At 33.1% G+C, this 11,714-nt stretch overlaps 2 protein-coding genes across 2 annotated transcripts in view; one reads left to right on the forward strand and one right to left on the reverse strand.

Moving 5' to 3' along the window:
- Positions 1 to 1,345: 1,345 nt before the first annotated feature.
- Positions 1,346 to 2,962, forward strand: LOC111377777 (auxin-responsive protein SAUR32-like). The gene has a single exon (XM_023000903.1). It carries the CDS (start codon positions 2,350 to 2,352, stop codon positions 2,719 to 2,721), a length of 372 nt encoding a protein of 123 aa, XP_022856671.1. The 5' UTR covers positions 1,346 to 2,349; the 3' UTR covers positions 2,722 to 2,962.
- A 769-nt stretch (positions 2,963 to 3,731) lies between these two features.
- Positions 3,732 to 11,714, reverse strand: part of LOC111377778 (CDPK-related kinase 3-like) — a 10,147-nt gene continuing 2,164 nt past the window's right edge. The window contains exons 2-11 of the mRNA XM_023000904.1: positions 9,871 to 10,001; positions 9,442 to 9,483; positions 9,188 to 9,296; positions 9,003 to 9,081; positions 7,812 to 8,108; positions 7,361 to 7,470; positions 5,458 to 5,562; positions 4,953 to 5,015; positions 4,378 to 4,545; positions 3,732 to 4,301 (exon numbers count right to left, since the gene is read on the reverse strand). Coding sequence (XP_022856672.1) covers positions 4,167 to 4,301; positions 4,378 to 4,545; positions 4,953 to 5,015; positions 5,458 to 5,562; positions 7,361 to 7,470; positions 7,812 to 8,108; positions 9,003 to 9,081; positions 9,188 to 9,296; positions 9,442 to 9,483; positions 9,871 to 10,001 — 1,239 coding nt within the window. The 3' untranslated portion in view covers positions 3,732 to 4,166. The remainder of the gene's footprint in view (positions 4,302 to 4,377; positions 4,546 to 4,952; positions 5,016 to 5,457; positions 5,563 to 7,360; positions 7,471 to 7,811; positions 8,109 to 9,002; positions 9,082 to 9,187; positions 9,297 to 9,441; positions 9,484 to 9,870; positions 10,002 to 11,714) is intronic.

The following is an 11,714-nucleotide window of genomic DNA, read 5'->3' on the forward strand; positions in this document are numbered from 1 at the left end:
CCATTTTAGCGGAATAATAAATTTCCTTTTAAACTTATTATTTATCCTATCTCGATTATGTTCACACTTTCTCAACAATAGTTGTATCAGAAACGGGAAAATGGAGGAGTCCGAGCATCAACTTTGAGTTCGATACTCACGATTTTAAGACACAGATAAAATGGTATATAGATTTTTCGACGTATTAATGTATACATACATTTATAGATACACGGTACATGTACACTAGAGAGTGGGTACATGAAGTCGTGGTCATTTCTGGAACTCCAGCTGGTAGGGCCAGTCTCTGCTGAGAGCTTTTGTCTTTTTAGTTTGGCATTCAATTTTCTCCCTTGTTATAACCCCCCTCAAACAAGTCGCCCTTTTCATCTCTCTCTCTCTCTCTCTCTCCTAACATGTATATATGTCTTAATCGCCCTCTGTATTTGGCTGAAACCCTAATATTTTGAGCCAAAACTCTCTCTTACATTCTCATTTTTGCTACAATTTTTCTCCAAATCGTACTAGTTTAAACATTTTGTGGGTTTTGATTCCTAGACTTCTTTAACTCAGATTTTGCGACGGTTACGTACATTGAACACACCCATTGGATACATGTAAATAACGACTATATGACACGTTTTAACAAGTTAACCTTAAATTACCAAACAAGTCATGATCAAGCTCGTAACACGGATATGCGACATGAGATTTTATTTATTTATTTATTTATTTTTTTATCTGTGATTATGATCTAAAATGCTCGAGACTTGAGAAATTTTATAAATTAATTGTATTTATTGTAGCACGAAAATTAATGATGTTGGTGATTAGATTTATCTTGTCTTTTAGCATATTGCATCTGAATCCGAATTGATGGAAATAGTTGATTGAAAAGATAAACAAGAGAAAAAGTCTATTTTCTTTAGACTCCCTAGAACACCTGATCAACATGTGCAATCACTATATACATATCGAAAAAGCTTGAATTATTAAATATTGTACAATTAAGAATAAGAAAAAACAGCTAAGCAATTGAACAGATTTTTTAATTATGGAAAAACAATTATCGAGTAATTATGGAAAAAGAATCGGGTCCAAATAAATGAATTGACAGCTTAAATGAAAGATTTTGTTACTATAATTAAAAACAGAAAATATGAAAAGTAATTTTAAATGGAAATCACAATGACAAATAATTATAATTTTGGTAGATAGTGTTTGTCTATATAATATACTTATCTTGATTGAGCTTGAAACAGAATCATCAAATATTTACTTTTTTTTTTGTCCCATTTATATAAGTTGACTTACCTTATTTTCTTGTCACAATTATATATAAGCTGACTTTCCTCATTTTCAATTATATATAAGCTGACTTTCCTCATTTTCTTGTCACAAACTTCTTGGCAAAAATTACTTTCAATAACATTAAATAAGATTTCGTAATTCGTGTAAAAAACAAAATTAGTCTATGTAGCGAAGGGAGTATAGTTTTGGATTAGATTAATGTCGTGTTTAATTGTAACTTCATATTATAGTAATAAATTTTCTGTAAATTTCTCTGATGTCCATAGCAAAAAAGCATTCCTCAACATCAAAGTTTTTTAATTTATCATTGCCGAGTATGAGTATATAAGAGTGTGTTGGTTTTTTTACCGTTTCTCAAAAAAATTCTTCTCCCGGTTTAAATCTATATAGTAACTTAGTAATTTGATTATAATTATTAGTCCATGTGAGAATCGATTTCGAAATTATGCAATCAAAGCTCACATAATTACAAGATAAAATAATGGAGCAACGAAAATGAAAGGCAAGAAGTTGATGGAAAATTATCCTATTGTAATCGCAGAGGTTAGCCAAACAAGCTCAAGGCAATTGTTTTACTCGGGAATATCTGGAGTTACATCTAACTTTTTTCTTGTTACTCAAAACGTGCTCGGGACTAAAAGCATGGTTGTGACACTAACATCTAACTTTTTTGTTGAGCCATGAAATGTTCAAAATGTCAGCCCCTGGCTCAAGAGGAGCACTTCTACGAGTTAATCAAAAGTTGAATGAGAAAAAGAAAGAGAAAGTCTCGAATTCCCGAGTGGACATATTCTATTTTCATAATTCCCCTTGACAAAATCTAACGCACTTTTACATCTGTAATTGACTATTTTCTGACTAATTCAACAACCCTATTCTTAAACCTACTGTATATAAATATACATATAGATTTTAATATACACACAAAATAATCTCTCTCTCTCTCTTGGAACCTTAATTTGAGAAAACTTATGTTGTTTCTCTTATTCTGATTCTTATGTTTTTATATTATCATAGAATTTCAGACTTTCCTTTAACTCTCTTTTTGCACATAAAAAAATGGTTTCTGAAATTTTACTTATTTTCTTGAAAATTGGTGGCCGCGAGAAGAGTCTTCCGCCGTTCCTCCGCCGCCACCACCACCACCATGGAAAGAGGCAGCAGCAGCAAGTCAAAGATGTGCCAAAAGGGTGTTTGGCCGTAAAAGTTGGACAAGGAGAGAATCAACAGAGATTTGTAATCCCAGTTATTTACTTCAATCATCCACTGTTTATTCAATTGTTAAAAGAAGCTGAAGAAGAATATGGATTTGATCAAAAGGGCACAATTACAATTCCTTGTCATGTCGAAGAATTTCGGAATATTCAGGGAATGATTGATAGAGAAAACCACCATAGCCACCACCATCAAGTCAGCCGTTTTAGGGCTTGAATTTCATCTACAAGCATGTTTGGTCTAGCTTAAAAGTCAAAAAGGAGTTACAAAAATAGTTTCTTTTTGATTTATCACTTGATCTCGAGGAAATAAGCATACTTCTATGGTAGTTTGGTGAGGAAAACATGCCATTAATAGGGATTATTAATGATGATGACGATTAATTTTGTTGCTTGAAGTTACACAAGTTTACTGTTTTGCTAGGAAAAAATGGATTGGTAAAAGAAATTGTTGTTAATTCTTCTCCTTTACCTTTTTTAATTCTTGAGTAAATCTCTCTTCAAACAAAAAATAAATTTCTTCATTAGAATATATTTGATGGTATTCAATTATTGAGGTGCTTAATAAGATCTATTTCAATGGTGGCATTTGAAAATTAGCCAGCTTTGAGACTATTGTTAACTATTAAATCCTTTTAAGAATTTTAATAATTGTAATTAAACTTGATGTTTAAATTAATTTATTGCAATGGATAGAGACGTTTTGGTATCATTTTCTTGAAATGTAAGGCTACAAGTTTTTGATATGACAGTGCAACAAACTGCTTTGATTTCAAATGCACGAATTATTAAGTTTAATTTCTAATACATTTGAAATTACTTTGATTTGATTTTTTTTTTCTCTAATCCGTTCAGTTTATAGTTACTTGGATCATCACGCCACATTTATTTAGGTGGAGAGCAATAGCAGGGAACACAAGAATGGTAGAAGGGGGATGTCACAAATATTACTAACATACATTGGCGAACTCGACAGTATAATAAACAAAATTTTAACTTTTCTGATTATTGTATCCCTTGTCTATTCAACTTTCACAAAAATCCTAAACGGGTGTTTAACGGTAAACAGAACTACGTCCTAAACTATCAAAACTAAGCAAAAGAATTACTACTAATTCAACACTAAAAATTGCAGCGATAAGTGCAGATTTATATCAAACGCAAGAATTGATAATAATAGGGGGAAAAAAAGGAAGTCAATGAGCTGTAAGAACTTACAAAGACCAGTAAAAGATAAAACCAAGCCTGAAGATTAAAAAATAATGCAATTTTACCAGCAGAATTGCTGATCTTTGTAACATATACACAATCATGACAACTTTAAAAGTACTGAAATCCTAGTATAATATTAATAGACAAAAACTCTACGGTGTGAACTATTGACATACAGCCTCGATTTTTTCATATTGAAAACTTGATAATACTTCTTTTTATGGATAAATACCCGTACAGTTCTTCCAGTGACTGCACTTAAAAATGGTATGAGCATGAAGAAATTTCTCGACTTCAAACAGCATAAACATCATTCTAGTTACCTCCTAAATGAGAAAACTTCCCACGATCTTTTCAATGCGCGAATGCCATTGTTGATCGAATGATAATTTGAAGCAAAGACGAGGACGACGAAGAAGAAGAAGAAGAAGAAGAATGAGAAAGTAAAACCTATTGATGTCTCGTATTTGAGCTACGAAGTGTCAAACCGTGCAAAAATTTTGTATATCCAAGTAAACTGAGTTTTCTGTCACTCCTTATCCAATCTTTGAGCACAGAACGAGCAGTTGGGCCCACGTTTAATTCCTGCATAAATACGACAAACTTAAGACCAGAAAGAATATCGAGATATATAAACTCGTAAAGCTATCAATTTAGATACCCGAGCCAATTCTTCTACTGATATTACTCGGTTACCCTCTTGTTCAAAATGCTCAAATGCCGTTGATGCAATTTGCTCCCATTTGTCAAGGGCCTCCAATTGATATGTGCTGGTTGCAGCTGCACAGAACTCTTCAAAGTCCATCTTCCTATAAGACAACGGTGCCATCTGAAAAGTGAAAACAACATCCCCATTGAAAGGGTCAAGTTACTGTGATTAAAAAGAGAAAAAATAATCATAATAACTTGGTCCTCAATTACACTCGTCCAATTCATCTGGTATTAAGTTTTCAACGACAGTTGAAACAGTGAGCATTTGATGTGTAACTTCACATTTTTACCTTAAAAAATAGTGGCTAGGATCGCATATGGAGAATATCTATTCAAAGAAATAGGACATTTTTCCAGACAAAATTCAGAATGTACTGGACAAATAAAATATTTGATAATTCATTTCACATATTTATGATCACAAAACTTATAATCTAGCTCAAAAAGAAAGACAAATAAACCAAAGAAACTTATTTGAAATATGCAAGATGTATTCTCATAAAATTAAAAAGTGCAGAAGCTGACCGCATGTAGAATATCAGGGACCCTAGACACCTTCATAGCCTCAGTGGCATTTTGGGCAAGAGTCTGCAATTCAAATAACATCCTTGTTTCAGCATCAATTTAATTTCATGACCCAAAGTAAAACGCTCTCTTTATCAAAGAATAACCTTTCTTCTCTTTTTTTGTTATTATAGCCAACAGTTCATTAAAGACACTCTCTCGTAAGAAGCAGAGAAAGCAAGACTAGGACCAGCGAAGATCTTTTAAAAATGTTCTTCCAAGTATACTCGTGGGGATTAATATAGTCTTCGAAGGAATCAACGTGTTCTTTAATTTCCAAACAGGATTAAATACGCTGATCACTTTCACCAAATTACAGTCACATCCACAAGGACACAGTCTAAAAGATAAAAATACGACGATATCACATGGATGCATAAGAAAGAGGAAGAGAGTGATGTATGGACATGTGTACATATGCAGTCAGATTGATAGCTCTCAGAGGAGAAGTTATAATAGTAAATACCATTTTGAAGTTGTCAAGAGAGACCAGCCCATCCTTGGGCTCCAGAAGCATGAATTGAGCTTTAAGATAAACAAATTCATCCTCAGTCAAAGCTTTTGAAAGAGCCTATGAACATGGTAGAAACAAATGAAATTATTAATTATAGCTCAAAATGAAGTTATCAACGTAAACATGTACAGCTAAAAAAATGAAGTTATTGTAGCCAAAAAGATGAACTAGTTCATTTTGGCAATTTGATAGAAGCTCATAAGAAATAAATTACACAATTCCTTCTGATATTACAAAAGAACTTGATTTATTCTAAAGGTGATTTATTGGAGCAGTTATTGGAGCAGGTAGAAATACTATATTGAGATATCAGCATGTAAAAAGCAACAAGATTGAAGACAACATCATAAAAGAGAAACAGAACACTTCAGTTAATAAGGAAGACAAGATACATCAAGCAACAGAAACCATTTACATTATACATGAGAACTCAGAGAAAAACTTATTGGTTTATCCTCCAGACGAATCCAGCACAACAAAGAACTTAGACCATTGGTACACATAAACAAGGTAGACGCAGTCAAGTTGATGAGTAGCATACAAAAATATATCATTCTGAAGGACATTAATTTGACGCAATTACCCATGCCAAGTAGTAACATCAGACTTCCCAAAACTATAGAGATGTATCATCAAATGAAATGATGATGCTCCATTCAAGGATCAACGCATATTCTATCAGTAACTTACTAAAATTCTAGTTCCACATCCCAAACTTAAAATTTTCAAAAGCCATGGTAATCAATATTTGTAAAAGCTCTTGTACAGTGTTAATTATAAAAGAGAGAGATCAATGTTCTGCCTCTAAAATTTCTAGTCTGTTCATATTTATGCAATTCAGCAGGTTCTTATGAAGTAATATTATTATTTTACTTTATATCATGTTTATTCTACATGTTTGCCAACAAAAATGTAAACAGATCAAACTTCGCATCAGTCCCACAATCTGTCACCATACTACAGAATATAAAGATGTGTCCCAATGTTATAGAGTATTAGCATGTTGGCTAATCTAAAAAGTTAGCTTTTAGGTAGATTTACTGAATAAGTTAAAAACTAAGTTTTATAATAAATATTTTTTTATAGATGACACTTAGAAAGAACTAAGTTATTTATTTCCATAATAAAGTAAGAGTTACTTTTTTTTTTTTTTTTTTTTTTTTTTTTTTGAAAAATGAAACAAGGTAGTTATCCAAACATGTTGTGGGACAAAAGAAATTTAAATTAACAATAATTCCCTTTTAGGCGTAGCCAAACATGCTCATATCAGGGGTTCAATATTTAATAATCAAGTATGCAAGGTGCTATAAAATTTTAAGTGAAACACGAGCGCTCATACCAGTATTACGTGGAGAGGATATATGGATTTTTCATGAAGTACTAAAAATATTTTCAAAGTAAAATGAAGCTTCAAAATTATGTGAATGCGAAGAAATGTTGATCAACAGAAGTATGCAAAAGCTTTAACTTAACAATTTTTCAATCTCCCTGATCATATAATTTAATTATTTGAGGACCAGCCCTAATGAAAAAACTGATAAGCAGTACGGCGACTCACAAATTCAGCCAGTGTCCATACTGTATTTAATTCTATATCATATTTTACTAGCACAACCATGGAGTACATGAGAACTAAGTTGACCAATGTGGAACCTTCCATCCAACATCAACGACCACAGAAGTAAGACGTAACCAACAAGAAGCATTATGCACAACACAGACAATAAAGTAAAATATTAGATGGCCAAACAAGCATTTAACTCTTTGAAATAGTAAACTGAGAAAAAAAACTCTGATTCTAATACTCGTCCTGCAAAAGCAACCAGTGATTCATACCAGTCGGATAAAATAATACCTTCAGCGCAGCACGTTTGAAAGGTGTAGCGTGTAGATATGACTTAACCAACTTGTAGACTAAAATATCTAAAGGAATGGGATAGTTCTCACTTCGCAACCATGGATGCGCTGCATTTCAAAAGGTTTGCTTCAGTACATATACAAGACATTGACAACCGAAGTATATACAGATTTTGCATTGTGAATCAACAATGAAATGTAGATGACAGATCTAAGATTGTCTTGCTGTGCACCTTGGTGATTACCGTATTTTCAAGAAATATTTAGAGCTCTCCCACAAAGAAAACATTTAACTGAATAAATGACCTCAAGCAACAACTTCCCATAAAATGTGTTAAAACTAACATCCTCCACAGCCACGAGTAAAAAGATCCACAAAATTACATAAGCAAGCGAAATTTACCACTCAAAAGATATTTTACTCAGCAGTTAAGAAGCAGACTACTCACTCAAAGCTTGTGCAGCGGTCATTCTTTTTCTGTAATCCTTATTTAAAAGCCTTTTTACGAAGTCCTTGGCTTGTGGTGAGACGGAAGTCCAAGGCATATCCTCAAAGTTAGGGTCAGCTCTTAATACAGAACGAAATATTCCAGATTCTGTCCTTGCCCAGAAAGGTCTGCTTCCACATAGCAAAATATAGCAGATTACGCCAATGCTCCAAATATCAGCCTCCAAACTATAGGATCTATGGAGAACTTCTGGAGCCACATAATAAGCACTTCCAACAATATCATTCAGTCTTTCATCTGCAGAAACAAAAATTTTGGAGCGCATAAACGACCATTTTTTTCTCAATTCTTGGAGTATGTTCATCGTAACAATGACAGCTATAAAAGACTTGTGATGGCTATAAAGGAATGATATACCAAAATGATAATAACTTTTCTTTATACTACAATTTTCTAGGCATATTGGACCAACTGGAGAAGAAACATTCTATTGAAGTCTATATTGTCCATTTTGAGATTAAAATAAGTGAAAAACTAGCAGCACAAATCAAATGTCAACATTAGAAAATTCTTGCAACTTTGACAATAGAAAATACCACTGATAATAATAAGCTAATTACTGGAATAGCATGAAAAAATTAGTTAGACAGTCATGTTCTGCAAAAAGACAGGTTGAAGAGTGAAAATTTAAACTGCCAGCATGTTATTTACTTTCCACTAACTAGGCTTAATTTCTAAGAGTCTTTGGTTTACTGCATCAGCAAATACCCATGAATGATTAAGGCCATTAAAGTAGAGATGCTTTCCAACAAATTACCCAGGCCAGGTCAAAAGTAAACTGGCAAACAAACCTATTGTAATAATTTATTTTCATCTGTACTCCATTCTTAAAGAATGGCAACATCTCATCCGCTCTATTGAACTTGGAAATAAATTGAAGCAGGCTATTACAACTACACGGCAGCACTAAAGAAAAAGTGGCACAACCAACAAACAAGCAATATGATGCTCTAGAGGCCTATAAAATTTGACGAAGTGTGGCACCGGGCGTTTCTATTGAATTTCATTGCAAAGAGACGTCAAAGAAAGCCTAATCGACAAGGCATATATAGAAGTCAAATTGCCTCAGTCTGATAAACGAAGAGAAAAAAATAAAATAAAATAATACTTTAAAGCTCGTGTGATACTTACCCGGCCTGATAAAGTCAGAAAGACCAAAATCAATAAGCTTCATATCAGCGTTTTCACTTCTAGAGGTAAAAAGAAAATTCTGCAATGCAAGCAATTCAATCAATATCCTCGAGAAGCTTAGAAGAACGATGATCATTTGACAAACACAATCAATGAACAGTTGGGTGACAAAGCTATCAAAATACCTCAGGTTTTAAGTCACGGTGGACAACACCTTGGAGGTGACAAAATGAAACGACACTTAGAATTTGAACAATGATAAGTTTTGCTTCCTGTTCTGTATATCGGCCACCTCTGCAATAATTAAAATAAGAGGAAAAAAAGCGCCCATTAAAAAAGGGCATATAATTAGAAGAAATATGAATTTTTTGTTACTCATTTATTGAGGCCCTGAGCCTGAGGCCTACACGTTAGCTAGAGAAAGTACAATTTCACTCACTTCGACAATATTCTGTCCAGTAGCTCTCCGCCATCACACAACCTATGATAAAAGAAAACAGAGCTAATAATTGGTCTAGATTATTCACATGATACAGCTAACATACATGAAGAATAATAGCTACAACTGATAGCTCCTCAGGAGAATTTAGAAAAGTAAAAGTTAACCAGTGACAATCACTTATAGTATGCCATTTATTTACTGACGGTGGCCAAAGGACCACAATTCTTTTAAAAATGAATCACAACATGATATCTAATTCTCAATATTCATTTGATTCAACGAGTCTTCGTTTGTTTCCAACTATTTTTTTCACACCTTTGCTACATTGAATTCAAAGAAAATCTAAATGACAATAAGAAAGACAGATCAATTTTCACAAAATGGTGCATAAACAACTGTAACTTTAGAAGACAAGGAAATACATACTCCATTATTACATAAACGTTGTTGGCATCCTCACAAGCATCATAAAATCTAACCAGATGCTTATGGCCTGAAAGTGCTTTCAAAATTTTCACTTCTCTGCGAACATCTTCAATGGATATTGCAGTTGTCATCTGTCAAAGAAAGTTTGCTTAGATAAATGTATATTCAAATAAAGAAAAATAACTATCAGAATGCAGAAAATTATGGAGTGCACAAAATACAACATAGTTTGCTTAGATAAATGTATATTCAAATAAAGAAAAATAACTATCAGAATGCAGAAAATTATGGAGTGCACAAAATACAACATAGTTCTCTAAACTCGATTCATGTTTTCTAATTTAGGTTTCTCAAATTTGAATTCTCAATTAATAAGAGGTTAAATTGAAGAGCTCATTGGCAAGGAGAAATATATGATGTTTTATTTTTATTTTTTTTTATTTTTTATTTTTAAACTTGTGCACACTTGCAATGGGCCATTTATACATTAAAAAAAGGGTATTACACACAAAGTAGAATCAAGTTCTACAAGAAGAGATTTAGATCTTCAATGCTCAATTATATTTGATAGGTTTACTTGGCATGGTTTTACCCACCAGAAACAGCCCGGAATAGATAGCTGTCTTTAAAATATTGTCATTTTGATTAGAACTCCTTAATCTTCATTAAGTGAAAAATTTAATTCTCAATTAATCTCAATTTGTCTTGTACCAGTTACATTCAGATTCAACTAAATTGTGAAAATCTAAAGAAATTTCCAGATCTCGTGCCTAGCTTCGAAAGTAGAAACCCGGCTATCTCACGGCAATCAAAAATTAATGACAAATATGATCAATTAAGGAAAGCAAAGGAGTCGTTTTACCATGAATTTTTGGATATATGGTCCATAATTAAGATTTCAATTCTCAAAAACTAAGTCTAGACTTCCAGTTTTTCTAAGCAAAAATTATTCTGATGCCAATTCCAGCTATAACAAAAGAGAAAGATATAAACATGCTACAAAGTCTAAAAAAGACAATAAGCAGTGGGATTGTGGAGCTTTAATCCAGGTAACAGGTTAGATAAAAATTTCCATGTTTCACTCCAACCATGATATGCCAGATATATTATTTTTCTTCCAGAGCAGTATCATAAAAAATAGATCATAATGGCTATCACACAGCAGCAATTCCAAGGCAAACAAGCAAAGTTAAATGGTCAACGCATGTCAGAACTCAAAACCAATGTACCGGCACTCGTGAAACTATAAAATATGATAATCTGTGGCTTTGAAACCGTAAGAAGATCGACATGGGAAGAAAAGTCTCAATCACAGTTTCCCAGGCATATGCCTCAAAGGCCAATGCTAACTGGGCATCAAGAGAAGAGATCCTGCTATAAGCAGTCTCGTGAATTACAGAACCATTTACCTTAACTTTGAAACCAGAAAATTTTTTATTCACCAAGAAGCTGGTAGGCAACCAAATAAAATTCCTGTTGTAGGATCCCTGAGGGATTAGCTTGTCGAGATGGAAAGCAAATCAGGATTGGCTTGTTGAGAAGAAGTGCAAGGGTCAGTATCTTAAGTCATGGAAATGTCCCCAAGATAACAAATAACTACACTTTTTTCTAAATAGTACGTGTGGGTGAAATACTCCCTGTTTGTTAATACGTTAAGAGTTATGCATGGATCATCACTTTTAAAACAATAAAAACATTCAAATAAAGGATTAAAAGAAAGACGTGTAAAAAAAAAGGATTAAAGAAAGACAGACTTCACTTGCACATTGAAAAACACACCCAATGTTTTTTCGCCCAGCTCTATCTTCCAATTCTTGCAATACTTTTTTCCACCAGAAATCTCT

Source organism: Olea europaea, unplaced genomic scaffold (genome assembly GCF_002742605.1).
Source record: "Olea europaea var. sylvestris unplaced genomic scaffold, O_europaea_v1 scaffold1721, whole genome shotgun sequence".
In the NCBI taxonomy this organism is placed as follows: domain Eukaryota; kingdom Viridiplantae; phylum Streptophyta; class Magnoliopsida; order Lamiales; family Oleaceae; genus Olea; species Olea europaea.

Coding starts and splice junctions, on each gene's coding strand:
- LOC111377777 (XM_023000903.1), top strand. CDS start 2,350: ATGGTTTCTGAAATTTTACTTATTTTCTTGAAAATTGGTGGCCGCGAG.